This window comes from Scyliorhinus torazame, chromosome 2 (genome assembly GCF_047496885.1).
Source record: "Scyliorhinus torazame isolate Kashiwa2021f chromosome 2, sScyTor2.1, whole genome shotgun sequence".
Classification (NCBI taxonomy): Eukaryota; Metazoa; Chordata; class Chondrichthyes; order Carcharhiniformes; family Scyliorhinidae; genus Scyliorhinus; species Scyliorhinus torazame.
Genome location: NC_092708.1, coordinates 74,044,829 through 74,062,347, shown reverse-complemented (window position 1 = coordinate 74,062,347; position 17,519 = coordinate 74,044,829). Strand labels below are relative to the sequence as shown.

The 17,519-nt window shown below is 46.3% G+C and overlaps 1 protein-coding gene across 8 annotated transcripts in view; it reads left to right on the top strand.

Annotated features, from left to right (window-relative positions):
* The window catches only part of LOC140388542 (solute carrier family 35 member F5-like), a 191,310-nt gene that overhangs the window by 127,386 nt on the left and 46,405 nt on the right, over nt 1-17,519 (top strand). For all 8 annotated transcript variants that reach the window (XM_072472938.1, XM_072472980.1, XM_072472957.1 and 5 more), the window contains one exon: nt 15,458-15,617. In XM_072472938.1, the coding sequence (XP_072329039.1) occupies nt 15,458-15,617 (160 nt within the window). The remainder of the gene's footprint in view (nt 1-15,457; nt 15,618-17,519) is intronic.

Here is a 17,519-nt window from a genome sequence, read left to right as displayed (position 1 = left end):
ACATATGAACGTGGTTTGCGGGACTCCCCTGCAATGTTCACGCACATCTTCTACCCCCTCAAAGAGCCGGCTTGTCCTTGTGAGGTGTGCTCTATATACCACCTTCAGCTGTATCAGCCCCAACCTCGCGCAAGAGATGGAGGCGTTCACCCTCCGGAGCACCTCACACCAGAACCCCTCCTCCATACCCTCTCCCAACTCTTCCTCCCACTTTGCCTTGATCCCATCCAGCGGTGCCTTCTCCTCTTCAAAAATAGCCCCGTAAACCGCCGACACTACCCCCTCGTCAGCACCTCCTCCAGCAATGTGGGGGCCGGCTCTACTGGGAAGCTCTGTATCTTCTTTCTGGCAAAGTCTCGAACCTGCATGTATCTAAATATTTCCCCCTGCTCCAGCCCATACTTCGCTCCCAGCTCCTTTAATCCTGCAAGGCGACCTCCAAGAAACAAATCTTTTAGTGTTTTAATTCCTTTCTTCTCCCATCTCTGAAAATTTCCATCCCACTGCCCTGGCTCAAATCTATGGTTCCCCCGAATCAGCATTTTCCTTGACACTGCTCCCAACCCAAAGTGCTGGCAAAACTGCCTCCAAATTCTCAAAAAAGCTATTACTACCTGATACCCTGAGTATCTCCCCTGGGCCGTCGGGAGCGGCGCTGTTGCTAGCGCCTTCAATCCCGACCCCTAACACAAACTCTCCTCCATTCTGACTAACTGGGAGTCAACCTCTCTGACCCAGCTCCGTACCTTCTCCACATTCGCCGCCCAGTAGTAATACTCCAGTTTCAGAAGACCCAAACCCCCTGCCTGCCTTCCTCTCTGTAGTAGCACCTTTCTAATTCTGGCCACATTCCTTCCCCATATGAACGAGTTAATCATCCCTTCAATCAGTTTAAAGAATGCCTTTAGCAGGAATATCGTCAGGCATTGGAAAATAAACAGAAATTGCGGCAACACGTTCATTTTAACCGCCTGTACCCGACCCGCCTGTGACAGAGGGAGACCATCCCACCTTGCCAGATCAGCTTTCACCCTCCCACCAAATAGAAATGTTGTACCTGTAGAACCCCCCCCCCAATCCCAAGCAACCTGCACCCCCAGTGAGTCCCTGCCCTATAGAATGGCAGCCCCCCACCCCCGACCGAGACACCACAAAATATTCACTCTTGTCTAGATTTAATTTGTACCCCGAGAAAGACCCAAACAGCCAAAGCCGTTCCAGTATTCCCCCTATTAACACACTCCGCTCCGACACGCATAATAACAAATCATCAGCATATAAGGACACCGTATGCTCTATCCCCCTCCCCACCCCCCCCCCCGCACTATCCCTTTCCATACCCCCGAACATCTTAATGCGATGGCCAATGGCTCAATCGCGAGTGCAAACAGCAGGGGGGGACATAGGACATCCCTGCCTAGTCCCATGATGGTGAGAAAAGTATTCCGAGCTGATGTTATTTGTGTGGACACTTGCCCTCGGCTCCTTATACAATTAATTTACCCAGTCCACAAATCTTGGTCAAGTCCCAAACCGATCCAAAACTGCCATCAAGTACCTCCATTCTACCCGGTCAAATGCTTTCTCGGCGTCCAATGCCACAACCATCTCTGCCGGTGCCACAACCACGTTCAATACCCTCCTAATGTTCGAAAAGAGCTGCCTCCCTCTCAAACCCCATCTGATGTTCCCATCGGGAGACACTCCTCCAGCCTACCTGCTAGTACCTTCGCCAATATCTTTGCGTCCACGTTTAAAAGTGATATGGGCCTATACGACCCACACTCCGTCGGATCCTGATCTTTTTAAAGCAACAGGGAAATCGATGCTTGCCCCAAAGTTTGTGGTAACACCCCCTTCCCTATCGCTTCCTCAAAACATCCGCACCATCAGAGGTACCAGCTTATCTTTGTATTTTTTATAATATTCCACCGGAAACCCATCCGGCCCTGCCACCTTCCCCAACTGCATCCTCCTGTCCCGCACCCGCATAATTTCCCTTGCTGCAGCCTCCCTCCGGAACTGCCCTGCCTTCTCTCCATGCTCCTAAACTGCATCCCTTGCTCGCCTCAATTGGCATACCGCCTTCCTGGTAGATAGTCGGTCAAAGTTCGCCTGTAGTTCCTTCCTCTTTTCCAACTTTGCTGGGTCCCCATCGTCTGCATACCTCCTATCTACCTCCAGCATTTCATCTATTACCCTCTGACGCTCCAACCTCTCCTTTTGTCTAGCCTAGCCTTGAACGAGATCACCTCACCCCTCACCACCATCTTTAGAGCCTCCCAGACAAGCACCTTTGACACCTCACCATGTAGTTGGAACCTACATATTCCTAGATTATTTTTTCAATTTTGTCACAGAACCTTCGGTCCCCCAACAGTCCTACGTCTAGCTTCCACCCTGATCTCTGTACCGCCCCCTTCTCCAGTACCATATCCCCCCAATGCGGAGCATGATCTGATATTGCAATTGCCGAGCACTTAGATCCCATAACGCCAGTCAGCAGCGCCTTCCCCACCATGTAAAAGTCGATCCGCGAGTATACCTTATGGACCGCTGAGAAAAACTAGTACTCCCGCTCCCTCGGGTGCAGAAACCTCCAAGGGTCCACCCCTCCCATTTCCACCATTAACCCAGCCAGCGCCTTCGCCCCCCCCCTGACGGGACTAGTGAGCGCGGCCATGACCTGTCCAATTTTGGCTCCTGCACCAAGTTCTAGTCCGCCCACTATCAGTTCGCGTGAGTCCACGTCGGGGTGGCCCCACACACCTTCTTGAATCCCACATCGTCCCAATATACACTTACCAGCGCCACTAGCCTCCCCTCTACGCCCTATCACAATCACATATATCTTTTTTTTAAATTTAGAGTACCCAATTATTATTTTTTCCAATTAAGGGGCAATTTAGCTTGGCCAATCCACCTAACCTGCACACCTTTGGGCTGTGGAGGTGAAACCCACGGGGAGAGTGTGCAAGCTCCACATGGACAGTGACCCAGGGCCGGGATTCGAACCCGGGTCTTCAGCACCACAGCCCCAGTGCTAACCACTTCGTCACATCACAGTCACATACCTAACCACCTTCTCCATCTGGAAGTGTACCCTTTTGCTGACCACTACCGCTACCCTGCTAGCCCTTCCGTCAAATTCAGAGTGAACCACCTGACTAACCCAGCCCTTTTAAAATCTCACCTGATCCTTCATCCTCAAGTGAGAATCCTGCAGCATTGCTACATCGGCCATCAAGCTTTTAAGATGCGCAAACACCCTTGACCTCTTAACTGGACCTCCCAACCGCCTTCTTATCCACCATCATCATATCATTGGGCCCTGTCCCATGAGCCTGACCCGCCCCTATCCGTTGTTAATATCAAACTCCCTTCCGGAATCCCCCTGCACTTCCCCTCGCCCATTACGAACCTCTGACCCCCCCCTCCCCTTCTTGACTCGTAGGCCCATCAAAACCTGCTAACCAGCTCCAATATCCGCAGCCTTCCTCTCACCTCACCTCCGTTCACTCGCCGACTTTAGTTAGCTAGAGCAGGTGTCCCCTTCCCCCCAGGACATATCGTTCTCTCCCACCCAGTCCGAGGAAGAAAAAGAAAAATAATCTAACCCATACAATTCAATTAAATAACATATAACCGTGGCAACAAAAATACCAATCAAACCAAACAAAAACTTAAACTCTATAACAACGCAAAGTCAAGTAAGTTACAATACAGGTCAATGAAAAGAAAGTTATAACATTTCTACATTTTCCAGCTCCCCAATCACAGTCCACAGTCTCTCTTCTAGCTCCACTCCTCACTTCTGTCCCATGCCTTCTGCCTTCATGAACGCCTCAGCCGCCTCCACCGTTTCAAAATAAAAATCTTTGGTGTTGGACGTCACCCTCAGCTTTGCTGGGTATACCATACCAAATCGCAGCCCATTGATGTACAGTGCCGCCTTCACTCGGCTGAACACCGCTTGTCTCTTCGCCAACTCCGCCATCAAGTCCTGGTAAATCCAAACTCTAGCACCATCCCACTACACCTCCAGCTTCTGCTTCGCCCAGCTTAACACCACCTCCTTCATGTGGTATTTATGGAAGCAGATAATTACTGCTCTTGGCGGTTCATTTACTTTGGATTTCAGCCTTAACGACCAATGAGTCTGGTCTAGTTCATACTGGAAGGGATCTTCATCCTCCCCCATCAACTCCGCCAGCATCTTGTGAAGTACTCTGTTAACCTTGAGCCCTCTGCCCCTTCGGCCAAGCCCACAATTCTCAGATTGTGCTGCCTTGAGCGGTTCTCCAAGTCCTCGAGCTTTGCTCGGAGTCCTCTGATGACCTCCACCACCCTCCACAGCTCGTCCCCCTTTGAGGTGAGCTGGTCGCTGTGCTGCGACACGGCCTCCTCCGATGTCTTTGCCACAGCTACCCTCACCGGGGCGATTGTCTCCTCCACCAATGATTTCAGTGCGACCGCCATCTCCTTCCTCAATGCCTCCATATGCCTCGCAAACTGTTTCTCCAGCTCCACAGCTATCACCTCGGTCATCTTTTCCACCGTAAGTAGTGCGGTCCCACCACACGGTCTGGCATCCGCCATCTTGTCAGCGCTTTTGCTGGTCCTCTCATTCAACGGCAAAACCGTGTTTCCACCCTTCTTCACAGCTGTTTTTGGCATTCTTTAACGGCTTATTATTTTCCCCTTTCTTCATTCTTAAAATAAATAAATAAATAATAATAAAATATTTTTTTTAATTAAATTTTTTTAAAAATTCAAAATTCAAAAAATCTGTTTCCCCCGGGACCAGACTTCGAACTTCTCAAACATCCATTTTCAGCGGGGGCCACCTGATGTGCTCTGCCCCCTCTCTACATTGTGTCCTGGATTTGACTGCCTCGCCTAGTGTCAAGCTCCTCCCCCACTGCTTATTTCTGGCTCGATGCCCTCCTCCGGCCGCTGGACACTCCCGCGGGGCTCCTCACCGGCTCCGACCAACCCGTGCCCGTCCCTCACTTTCCAAAGGCCAAAGAAAGATTTTTTTTTTTAAAACAACGGGGTAACCCCCTGATAAAGACTGAGATATTGCGGGAACCTCTTTTCAAAGCAAGCAAGCCCCACCAGAAGTCGACATGCATTTGGCTATATGGAAATTCCAACAAGTTGGAAGGTCTATCATTAGAATTAGTGTGTATTTTGAATTTTTGCATGGGATTTGAAAATGTTATAGTATGTAATGCAAAATTTCATTTAGTCCTACTCTACAATTGCAACATTTATATCAGAGTCACATGCAGTGCAGAAGACTTGTGCTGTAAAACTAGCTGTGCCTTCAGTCAAGCTACAACACCGGTATCTAACCAACAAAGTGAAAAAATGCCGATATATCAAAATTCAGAACAAATCCAATTTGGTCAATTGCTGCCCTTCCAGTTTGCTTTTGATCATCAGCAAAATGATGGAAAGGGTCATCCATTAAACACCATTGCAACCAATAACCTGCTCGCTAGTGCTCAGTTTAGGTTTTGCCAAAGCCACTTTGTTCCAGTCTTCATTACAATTTAAAGCCTAATATGGATATAAGTGCTGAATTCTAGAGGTGAAGCACGAATGATTTCCCTTGACATCAAAGCAGCACTTGTTTGAGTGTGGGTTCAAGGAGTCCATTAACATTAAAATCAATGGTAATAAGAGACAATCTTTCCGCTGGACAAAATCATAGCTAGCACAAAGGAAGATGGTTGTGGGTGTTGAGGCTAATCATCTTAAACAAGAGTTCCTCTGGGCAGTGTCCTTTGCAGAATCATCTTCAGTTCCTTTATCAATGACCATCCCTCTATCATATGGTCAGAAGTGATGATATTGCCTGATGATTGCACAGTGTCCACCTCAATTCATAACTGCTCCGGGAATGAAGCAGCCTGAGCTCACATGTAAGAAAGTCATGGGCAGCCTGTAGATTTGGGTTTATGAGTGGTAAGTAACATTTTTATCAAGTGATAGCCATCTGTAACAAAACACATCTCTTGGCATTGAGTGGCAGCAACATCATCAAATTGACCAGAAACTACACATGACCAGTCGCATAAATATTGCAGCTATAAGAACAAGTTAATGGTCAGCAGATAACTTGCCTCTTGACTCCCCAAAGCTCGCAGCTATCGACAAGGCATAAGTCAGCAGTGTGATGGACTACTTTTCACTTGCCTGAATGATTCCAACTGCTATTACACTCAAGAAGCTCAACACAATCCAGGACAAAGCAGCCTGCTTGGTTGTCAGCCCATCCACCAGTTTAAACAATTAGGCTTTCCCTACCACCATTGCGTCATACCTGCAATGTGTGCCATCCGCAAGATGTGCTGCAGCATCTCATCAAGACTTCCTCAGGCTGCAGATTTCCTTCCCCAAAGAACATTAGTGAACCATGTGGATTTTTACAACAATTGATGAGTCAGTCATGGCCATCATTACAGAGACTAATTTTATATTTCAGATATATTTATTAATTAAATTTAAATTCCACCCATGTCCTCAAAGTATTAGGTGGGCCTCTGGATTACTAGTCCAGTTACATTACCACTACAATACTGTATTTTCCCTATTGTATTGCCAAAAGGTATAGTAATCCTGATGATTAGGAGGATTTTCAGCAAAGGAGCACCAAGAAATTGATAAGGAAAGAGAATATGTGAGTAAACCAGCAATAGACATAAATACAGATTGTAAGCATTTCTGGATATATGTAAATAGAGGGCAGCACGGTGGCGCAGTGGGTTAGCACTGCAGTCGCACGACGCCGAGGTCCCAGGTTCAATCCCGGCTCTGGGTCACTGTCTGTGTGGAGTTTGCACATTCTCCCCGTGTTTGCGTGGGTTTCGCCCCCACAACCCAAAGATGTGAAAGGTAGGTGGATTGAACATGCTAAATTGCCCCTTAATTGGAAAAAATGAATTGGATACTCTAAATTTATAGAAAAAAAATATATGTGAATAGGAGGAAGAGATTAGTGAAAACAAACTTGAGCCAATTAGAGACAGAGAAGTTAAACAAATACTTTGGGAGCGATTCTCTGGCCACATTGCACACGAGCGAGAGCACAACAAAGCCAAAGAATCCCAGGATAGCCCTCCCGCGCGGCAGCCTCCGCGCCTTGCAGCATTCACGGAAGTCCCACAAGGTTTGGAATCGGAACTCCGCCCAAAATGGGAGGAACAAAATATCATGGCCGGGATTCTCCCCTACCCGGTGGGGCGGGGGGTCCTGGCGGGATGGAGTAGTGGTAACCACTTTGGCGTCGGGCCGCCCAAAGGTGCGGATTTCTCTGCACCTTTAGGGACCAAGCCCTCAACCTTGGGGGGCTAGGCCCCGGCCGGAGTGGTTGGCGTGCCGCCAGCCGGCGGGAAAGGCCTTTGGCGCCACGGCCGGCGGAAGTCCATGCATGCACGGGAGTGTCAACGGCTGCTGACATCATCCCCGCGCATGCGCGGGGGGGGGTGTCTCTTCCGCGTCGGCCATGGTGAAGGCTGTGGCCGAGATGGAGGGAAAAGAGTGCCCCCACGGCACAGGCCTGCCCGCGGATCGGTGGGCCCCGATCGCGGGCCAGGCCACCGTGGGGGCACCCCCCGGGGAGCGCACCCCCCAGGACCCCGGAGCCCACCCGCGCCGCCTGGTTCCGCTGGTAAGAGAGGTGGTTTGATTCTCGCCGGCCGGACTGGCATTCCAGCAGCGGGACTTCGGCCCATCGCGGGCCGGATAATCAACGGGGGGGGGGGCTCGCCGACCGGCGCGGCGCGATTACCGTCCTCACCGAATATCCGGAGAATTCGGCAACCAGCGGGGGTGGGATTCACGGCAGCCCCCGGCGATTCTCTGACCCGGCGGGGGGGTCGGAGAATCCCGCCCCATATCTGTAATGTGTACCATCCACAAGATGTGCTACAGCATTTCACCAAAGATTTCCTCAGGCTGCAGATTTCCTTCCCCAAAGAACGTTAGTAAACCATGTGGGCTAAAATAAGTTGCACACCTACTAAAGGCGTATCTATCTGGGATCTACCAGCCTCCCTCGATTCACGGGCTACCCCATGCAGGCTGCAGTTGGGTGCCGATCAATGCTGGTCCACAAGAGCGTGGACGAGGCGGAATGGCACCCGGGAGGTCTCAGTGCAGAGTGGCCCCATGGTTTCCCCCTAGAATGTAGGTACCTTGTCACTGCCCAGCTGGCACCATGACAGTGCCACCCTGGCACTAAGGTGCCTGGGTGGCACTACCAAGCTGGCAGGAGCACTGCCAGGGTGCCATGGCGGAAGTGCAAGGTTTCCCGGGTGCCAGAGTGGCACTGCCATGGGTCAGGGTCCAAGGGGGGCCATGCCCATGAAAGGAGGTTGGAGGAGGGGTTAGAAGGGTGAGGGTATGCAGGGCAGGTACGCAGGGGCCTCCGGGAGAGGGCTGACTGGGATGGGGGTTGTGCTGTAAGGGTGCTTGGGGGGTGTCCTCACTTCGGGGATGTGGTGTAGTGCCCATGTGTGTGGAGTGACATTTCCAATGGGTGGGAGGTGTGGGGGACCCACAAGCTCACTTAGAGATTTTGGCACCCTTTCAAAATGGCTTGTTCAGCTCCCCAATGCTGAAAAAATTCTAAATGTGGGCTCAACCGGTAAGAAACTCCCCAGGGCCCAAAGAAGTGTTCTTGAATAGTGGTGTGGAATTTGCCAGCTTAGTCAGCAGGACACTCCCTGAAAAACCCGCCACAAATGAACTTAGAAATTTTTCTGGAGAATCGCACCCTTTGCCTCTCTCTATCTTCACTGTCGATGAGAAAATAAAATCTGAAAATAATGTAGAACCAAGGTTCTAGAGAGGATGAGGGACATTTAAAAACATCAGTGTATGTAAAGAAAAAGTACAAGAGAAATTAAGGTAATTTTGGCTAAATTGAGCAGAGGGCAAAATGCTAGAATATATTATTAGGCAAGTGATAACTGAACACCCAGTTTTTCAAGCATTTAACTAGTAGTTTATGTAAGGAGAAACCAGTGGATGTGGTGTATTTGGATTTTCAAGAAGCACTCAATAAGGTGCCACACAAGAAATTATTTCACAAAATTGGGACTCATAGGATTCGTATACGATGATTATGCTGTCGATATGAGATTAGATGGGAACATAAGCAGTGAGAAGAATGCAAAGGGGCTGCAGATGGATATAGATATGTTGGGTGAGGGGCAAGAATATGAAGATAGAATGCAATGTGATGAAGCGTGAAGCTTTCCATTTTGATCAGAAAATAAAATATTTTTTCAGTTATGAAAGATTGATAAATGGATCTGGATGTCCTTGTATATGAGTTTCAGAAAGTTACCATGCAGGCAAGCAACTAGGAAGGCAAATGGCATCTTCGCTTTTGTTTACAAAGGCATTGGTGTACGAGAGTGAAAACATCTTACTGCAATTATTCAGGATATTGGTAAGGCGGCACCTGGAGTACTAGTTTTAGAGCGCAATCTACCTGCTGCATTGCGCCCCAATGGGCAACACCTCCCATGGGCTTCCCGACAGCCAATACATCTCACGAGACCTACCCAGGTCTCGGTAGGCAATGCAATCAGGATCCCGTCCACAATGAGCGGGACCAAGCCTCGCACTCGCAAGATGTTTTAAAACCCACTTAGACGTGCTGACCTGGGATTTATCGGGCTCCCGGCATCTACCGGCCTCCTCAGGGAGACCCCAGCTGGGCAGCGTTCAGTACTGGTCCAGGCTGAATGGCACCCGGGGGGAGTCACCCAGGACATCAGAGGCCTCTGAGTGCTCAGGGACAGGGCAGGGTGGCCCCCTAGCCCTCCCCTTGGAACACGGGTACTTTGGCACTGCCACCCTGGCACTGGCAAGATGCCCGGGTGGCACTGCAAAGTCAACATGAGCCCTGCCACGTTGGCACTGACCGGGTTGCCGTGCCAAGGGGTCAGGACCTGAGGGGGCCATGAAAGGAGGGAGGGGGATTTGAAGGGTGAGGGGGTGCATGGCGGGTATGAAGGGAGGATGGAGAGATGAAGTGGGGTGTCAGAAGGCCTGAAAAGGGGGGCCTTCAGCGACCCCACAGCAGGGTGTCATTACATGGGGGGGAGGGGGGAAGAGGGGTAATGGCCATGTGTGAGGGGGGTGACATTGCTCGTGTGGGGGACCCACAAACCCACTTGGAGACCGGGGCACCCTTTTAAAATGGTATCCCGATCTCTGAAGAGCTGGTCTGGCCAGTGAGGTCAGCTCCCCAGTGATGAAAATACTTTGAGGTGTGGGCTTGCCTTTCTCCCTCGGACCCAGAAAAGTGTGGTTAGATAGTGATGGGGAACTAGCCGACATAGCCAGGAGCCAACAAAAACCTGCCACAAATGAAGCTTTCCGTTAGGTCATGCCGTTAGTCTTCTTACCAGAGGAAAGTCACATTCGCACTCGAGGGAAGGCAATGAAGAGTAACTAGACTGGCTCCTGGCATGAGATGAATGTCCTCTGAGTAGACGAGGCCTATATTCCCCAGAGTTTACAAGAATAAAAGACGATCTAATTGAAAAATATAAAATATTGAGGGGTTCGATAGGGTAGATGTTGAGAAAATGTTTCCCCTAATCAGTAACCACATAGGGTCAGAATATGGGCTCATCCATTTAGGACTAAAGTGAGGAGAAGTATCTGCACTCAAAAGGACTGAATCTTTAAAATTCTCTAATATAAAAAGCCGTGGATGATCAGTCATTGAGTGCAGGTATATTCAAGCCGAAGATCAATAAGATCTCGGAGTACTATAGGAGTTAAAGGATATGAGGGTAGTGCAGGAAGATCCAGTTGAGGTAGAAGTTCAGGCATTATCGTGTTGAAAAACAGAACAGGGTTAAAGGACCTAATAGCCTACTCCAACTATTTCTTATGCTTAAGTATTCTTATTTGATATACTTCAGTAATGAAGCTGTATTTAGTTTGCCTCAATGTTCAGAGACCAGCAGCAAAGATAATTGTAAGTCACCTGTGATAAATAACACAGCTTGTTTTCATTGGAGTAGCTTGTTTTCTTTGGAGGAAAAGGACAATTTGGGGTGGTGTAGTTCACGTACTGAAAATGCTGAGAGGAATAAATTTAAACAGGTGACTTAGCGTAGAGAGTGGGAGTCTCCGGCCTCCCAGCTGCATGTTCCTTGGTAGAGGTGGCACCCAGTCCGCTGGCAGTGGGATTCTTGCTTTGGCAACTGATGTGAAACCTGCTCCTGCCCTACATGTTGTCAACACTCACGCCCAAGGCGGGTTCTGAGGCTGCGCAGGGTGGGGGGGGGGTCTGAATTCAATGGATCAAATTCCCCCCAGCAACCTGTCCCGCCAAACCTATTCATTCACCTATTAAAGTCTTATTCGGCCCAACCTCAATTTTTAGGCTGGGAGCAAGTGCAGTTATGGTTGAAAAGTGCCATTTCCCTGACTCTGAATCTCTAAAGGTAGCTGGTGTTTGTGGGTTAGGCACCTCACTGAAGGCCCCCTCATTTGGGCACCCTCCCCCTCGGGATGCTGGAGCTCTGGCACCCTTCCCTTGCCCCCAGCACCTCAACTGCCCCTGTCCCAACAACACCAGCCATCTCCTACCCTACCACATGTTCCCCCCTTCCCTCTGATTGGTCGACAGCTCTCATGATCGGGACTTCCTTCCCAGGGGAGACTGAAGTTCCGCCTACTAGCAATCAGCGCTCAAATGAGCGTCAAAAGGCAGTGGGAGTTGGTGGCTTTGTGTTAGGCGCCTAGTCCTCCATCCCTAAAATTCTGCGCTCCTTAAAATTCTACCCTAGGTTTCCAGGAAAGCAATTAACACACAGCTGAATATCTGATAAGAAATTAAATTGATGATTAAATGTATTAGCTTTCTAACCTGTTCAAAATAATATTTCCTTAGCTGCAAGATTCATAAAAATGTCATGCCAAAAAATAGGAACAATCAAAAGTGAATAATTAAAAATGATGTCATATTTCACCAATTTTACTGTCCTGCCGCTATGATTTTTTTTTGTTTTGGGGATCGGGGCCAACTTGGAAAATAAACTTCAGATAACCTTCCATCAAGTTGAGTAAAATCTGTCATAAGAAAAATTATATGTTGCCTTAAATAAATTACTTTCATAAAAATTTTCTTGTGTTTGTCCCGCTCTTGAAATATTTGTTGCGTGACTTGAGAAGTGGACTGAAGGGAAGTTCAGCTATCAGGGTTGCCTCAATCCGAAACGTCATGCTACTCACTTTTAAGAGTATTGTGAATAGTCAATTATTATGTATACTTCTGATTAGAGTTTGAATTAGATTGCATCAGAAAGAGCTTTTTTGGTTTTTATATTGGGAATGTTTGATACAGCTTTCTTAACTGACATACAATATTCACTGCACTGGTAATCAGAACAATAAACCATCCTGTTTTACAGAATAATAAAACAGACCAGAATTGCTAATTTTAAAATTCGAACTATATGTTTAAAATGAATAATGACCTTGTACAACAAACTTAGAAATTAAGCAATTTAAATAATGAACTAATTGTAGATTAAACTCCATGTTATTGACATTTTTGGATCTATGAACGAATTTAGCTGTCTAGCCTGCTGCTTGTCAGCCCTGCAGACGGAATTGAATACAATTGAGAGCGATGAACTATTCGTGCTGGTTACAAGAGTGTTCAGTTTAAAATTGTATTGATGGGTTTCTATTCAATAGGAGAAAGCAGGGGGAAAGGAAATCGCATATATTTTACCTAATCATAGTAATGTCACTTCTGTACGAGCAAATCATAGAATTTATCATAGAATTTACAGTGCAGAAGGAGGCCATTCGGCCCATCGAGTCTGCACCGGCTCTTGGAAAGAGCACCCTACCCAAGGTCAACACCTCCACCCTATCCCCATAACCCAGTAACCCCACCCAACACTAAGGGCAATTTTGGACACTAAGGGCAATTTATCATGGCCAATCCACCTAACCCGCACATCTTTGGACTGTGGGAGGAAACCGGAGCACCCGGAGGAAACCCACGCACACACGGGGAGGATGTGCAGACTCCGCACAGACAGTGACCCAAGCCGGAATCGAACCTGGGACCCTGGAGCTGTGATGAAATATGAAGACTTTGATCAGTGTTTCTGCAAAAATCAATCTCTTGCTTTATTAAACTACAGTAGACAATGCAAATAATCTCACTAACATGAAATAGCTTGTTTCTGCATAAAAAGTAGCTGTTTCATACTTCTGATAGAGAAGATTGTTTTACCTTGAGGTATTTGCATATCAAAGAATTTTACCAAACTAGTCAGATGATTTCCCCCACCACTCTGCTCTCTGAGAAATAGGTTCACTCAGCAGAAGATTTTTTTTTTCTGCAAGGAACAGTACTGTTAAAATAGTATTACCAGTGATTGTAGTGTAAACTTCTGCCATATATAAATTAAGTTTTGACAAGAAAGCAATAACATGCTTCATTGCATCCTTTTATACAGGGTTGCTACTAAAATCCATTTTCCAATTTTGTACCAGCTAGATTTGATTTGAAATAAAATGCTTTTCTATCAACATAAACTAAAATAAGTCTTCGACTACACTAAGCCTCATTTCTTGCATTCACATTGTTTTTGATAAGGACATTGCTTTATGTTTCGATTTTTATTTGAAACACACACCTTTCCTGTTTCACAAGCTTCTTACAGTCTTTAATAACTTTTTATACACTATCATTCCATAATGTAAAGATTTCCTCTGTTTCTATGTGTGATTTTGCTTACATTCCCCAAAAACCTAACAACCAGGGAATTCACCTTTCCTGGGATGGCAGAACAGTTCAATTCTGATAGATTGAGGAGACTGGGCCTATATTCTCTCGGTTTTTGAAGAATGAAGGGTGATCTCATTGAAACATACAAAATTCTTAACGGGTTAGACAAGGTAGATGCAGAAAGGATGTTTCCCCTGGCTAGAGTTAGGACAAGCCATTTAGGACTGAGATGAGGAGGAAATTCTTCACTCTAGGGCAGTGAAATTAAATGAAATGAAAATCGCTTATTGTCACAAGTAGGCTTCAAGGAAGTTACTGTGAAAAGCCCCTAGTCGCCAAATTCCGGCGCCTGTTCGGGGAGGCTGGTAGGAATTCTCCATCAAGAGGGCTGTCGAAGCTCAGTCAATGAGTACGTTCAAGCCAGAAATCGATAGGTTTCTAGATAATAAAGATGTCAAGGGATATGAGGATAGTGCATAAAAATGACGCTGAGGTAGACGATCAATCATGATCTGGTTGAGTGGCGGAGCAGGCCCGAAAGGCTGAATGGCCCACTCCTGCCCCTATTACCCTGAATTTAAAATGGTCTATCATTCTGTTCTAGCTTGCAGGAGCATATAGCTTACACCACATAGGAACACCCGTGTGGTGACATCCATTTTATTCAAATATTTTCATGTCTGCATTGCCTGGCTGCATGAGTCAAATTTCATAAGCTGCAACAAAAAAGACTGTTGAGCATAAACTTTCTATCTGTCAGAAAGACAGCAAAATCTGTGTATTTTATAATCAAACTGTTGCACTTAGAATCAAGTTTTAACACTCTTAAGAGCAGCACGGCGGCGCAGTGGTTTTAGTACTGCTGTTTCACGCGCAGGTTAGATCCCGGAGTTTGGACATCCTCCCCGTGTTTGCGTGGGTTTCGCCCCCACAACCCAAAGATGTGCAGGTTAGGCGGATTGGCCACGCTAAATTGCTCCTTAATTGGAAAATATGAATTTAGCATTAAATTTATCTTTAAAAAAGTTTTAACACCCTGAATTTATCATTCTTTGATATCTTAAATTAATATTTTAAGTCTGTGTTTTGGAACAAATCCTTATTTTGTAATGTTAGATTATTATGTAGTTAAATTCCGTGATCTCAAGCATCCAACATCGTGATGTGCTTGAAAGGAGCACAGGACAGATAAGACAGCATTTTAAATAACTTGTACACATCGGGCTGAATTCTCCGCTGTCGGGATGCTCCATTTTGCCGGCAGCCTGGGGGTTTCCTGACACGTGGGGCTGCCCCACAATGGGAAACCCCATTGACCAGCTGGCGAAACGGAGAATCCCGACGGCGTGCTGAACCAGAAATCTGGCACGGCGGGACGGAGAAACCCGGAAATCACCTCTAACTTTCCTTTTCTTCCCCCGAAACAGGCCCAATGCAAAGTCTCTCATCAAGGCTAAATCAGAATTATCCCTTGCTTCTGTCCTCCAAGAACACACCCTTCCTGTGCAGTTTAACACCAGGAGCATGGTTTTACTCTTGGGGTTATAAAATCTAAAGAATGCTCTAACTCATTACATGGAATAATAATTATCTTCACTTTTTAACCATTTGTTGTTTGAGTTATATAATAAATATTTGCTCAGGATTTCACTTTCCTTTTTTTTACAGGATTTGTGGGATTATTTAATCTCCTGCTGCTATGGCCTGGGTTTTTCTTGCTTCACTACACAGGCTTTGAAGCTTTTGAATTTCCAACCAAAACTGTATGGATGTACATACTTATTAATGGGCTCATAGGAACAGTGCTGTCTGAATTTCTCTGGTTGTGGTATGATTTTGTTACAATTTACTTCTGAAATGTGTAGACATGTTTACTTAAAAGAAAACCATTACATATACAAAATCTGTCAAATTGCTAATTTACCAATCCAGTGTTTTCAAACATCCCCACAAAAGTTCAAATGTATTTAAGCAGGTACAAGTGTCATGTTTAAAATGCAACAATGCTTTATTGTTTCCCTGAAGATGATCACAAAAGCAGTTGATGAATTTTACATCATTAGACTGCTATTGTTGGCGGACATCTGCTGTGTTATGGGTTTGTTTGTTGTCTCATTGATGAGATCTTGAGATTTGTATGTTTAAACATGAACCATTTATTGGTAACCCTTAGCTATGTACAGATCTGAGTTGCTTGACGCTGCCTTCATGCAGGTTCCATCTAGACTGTTCTCCAAGTCCATTACCATTTGACTATAATCATACCATGGGGGTGCTATTCTCCAGTCCCACACTAACCCTTGCTGTGCTGAGCACCTTTTATATTACAATGGCATGCAGGTAAACACAACAACATTCCCCTTTCCATCAGTAGAAAACCTTCCTCCCTTCTAATGGAGTCTATTTACAATACAATCTTCCCTTGCTAACCATTTTCTACCACCTTACGTCTCTGACTTTATAAATTCAGGTGGTCTTGAGGCTTAACAGTTCTTCCACGTATTGTTCTGTCTTGTTTGGAGGAATGATAATCGTACTCTGTGTTTCTGGTACTTTGTTTTTCCATTTGTTTCACTTTTGCTGCTCCTTCGAGTTGTGCTTCTCTTCATTAACCACTCGTCTGCTTTTCTCAGACACTGTGGATTTACCCTATTCCTCCCAAAGGCAATGTGTACTCCATTTGTTCCTGGACTGGATTTGAATGTTCTTTTTTTGTAGTGTCCACCATGTTCCTGCTGGCAGTTGACATTTTGCAAATAGAACCTTCATTTCCACCTGTTTCACAATTTCAGCCGAACATTTGTTTGCTGTTTTATTTTCACATTGTTTTCCAAGCTTCTAAATATTTTCATTCAGCTCATTGTTGCAGGAACCATTTATTGGTAATCCTTAATGATGTACAGATCTCAGTTACTGCCATCCTGGTGCTGCCTCCATGCAGGTTCCTTCTAGACTGTTCTTTGCGTCTATTACGATGTGTCTCTATAATTCACACAATGGATGGTGCTATTCTCCAGTCCCACATTAACCCTTGCTCTGACGAGCCATTTCATAGATTATCATAGAATTTACAGAGCAGAAGGAGGCCATTCAGCCCATCGAGTCTGCACCGGCTCTTGGAAAGAGCACCCTACCCAAGGTCAACATCGCCACCCTATCCCCATAACCCAGTAACCCCACCCAACACTAAGGGCAATTTTGGACACTAAGGGCAATTTATCATGGCCAATCCACCTAACCTGCACATCTTTGGACTGGGAGGAAACCGGAGCACCCGGAGGAAACCCACGCACACACGGGGAGGATGTGCAGACTCTGCACAGACAGTGACCCAAGCCAGAATCGAACCTGGGACCCTGGAGCTGTGAAGCAATTGTGCTATCCACAAGGCTACCGTGCTGGCATGCTGGCACACACGTGTCTCACCCTCACAACCCAAACATGTGCCGTGTAGGTGGATTGGCCACGATAAATTGCCCCTTAATTGGAAAAAAATAATTGGGTACACTAAATTTAAAAGAAAAAGAAAAGATTGTCACAATTATTAATTTAAAGTTGGCAACATAAAATAAATTTTTATGAAAAATGAGCTGTGATCAATGTTTATCTGAGATATAACTAGAGCGCTCTCTCCTCCAATCCTGCAGTTCATTACATTAATAAGATCTCAGATTATACAAATTCAATCAATAATCTTTTAATGAAAAATCAACAATTTAATTAGGCACAG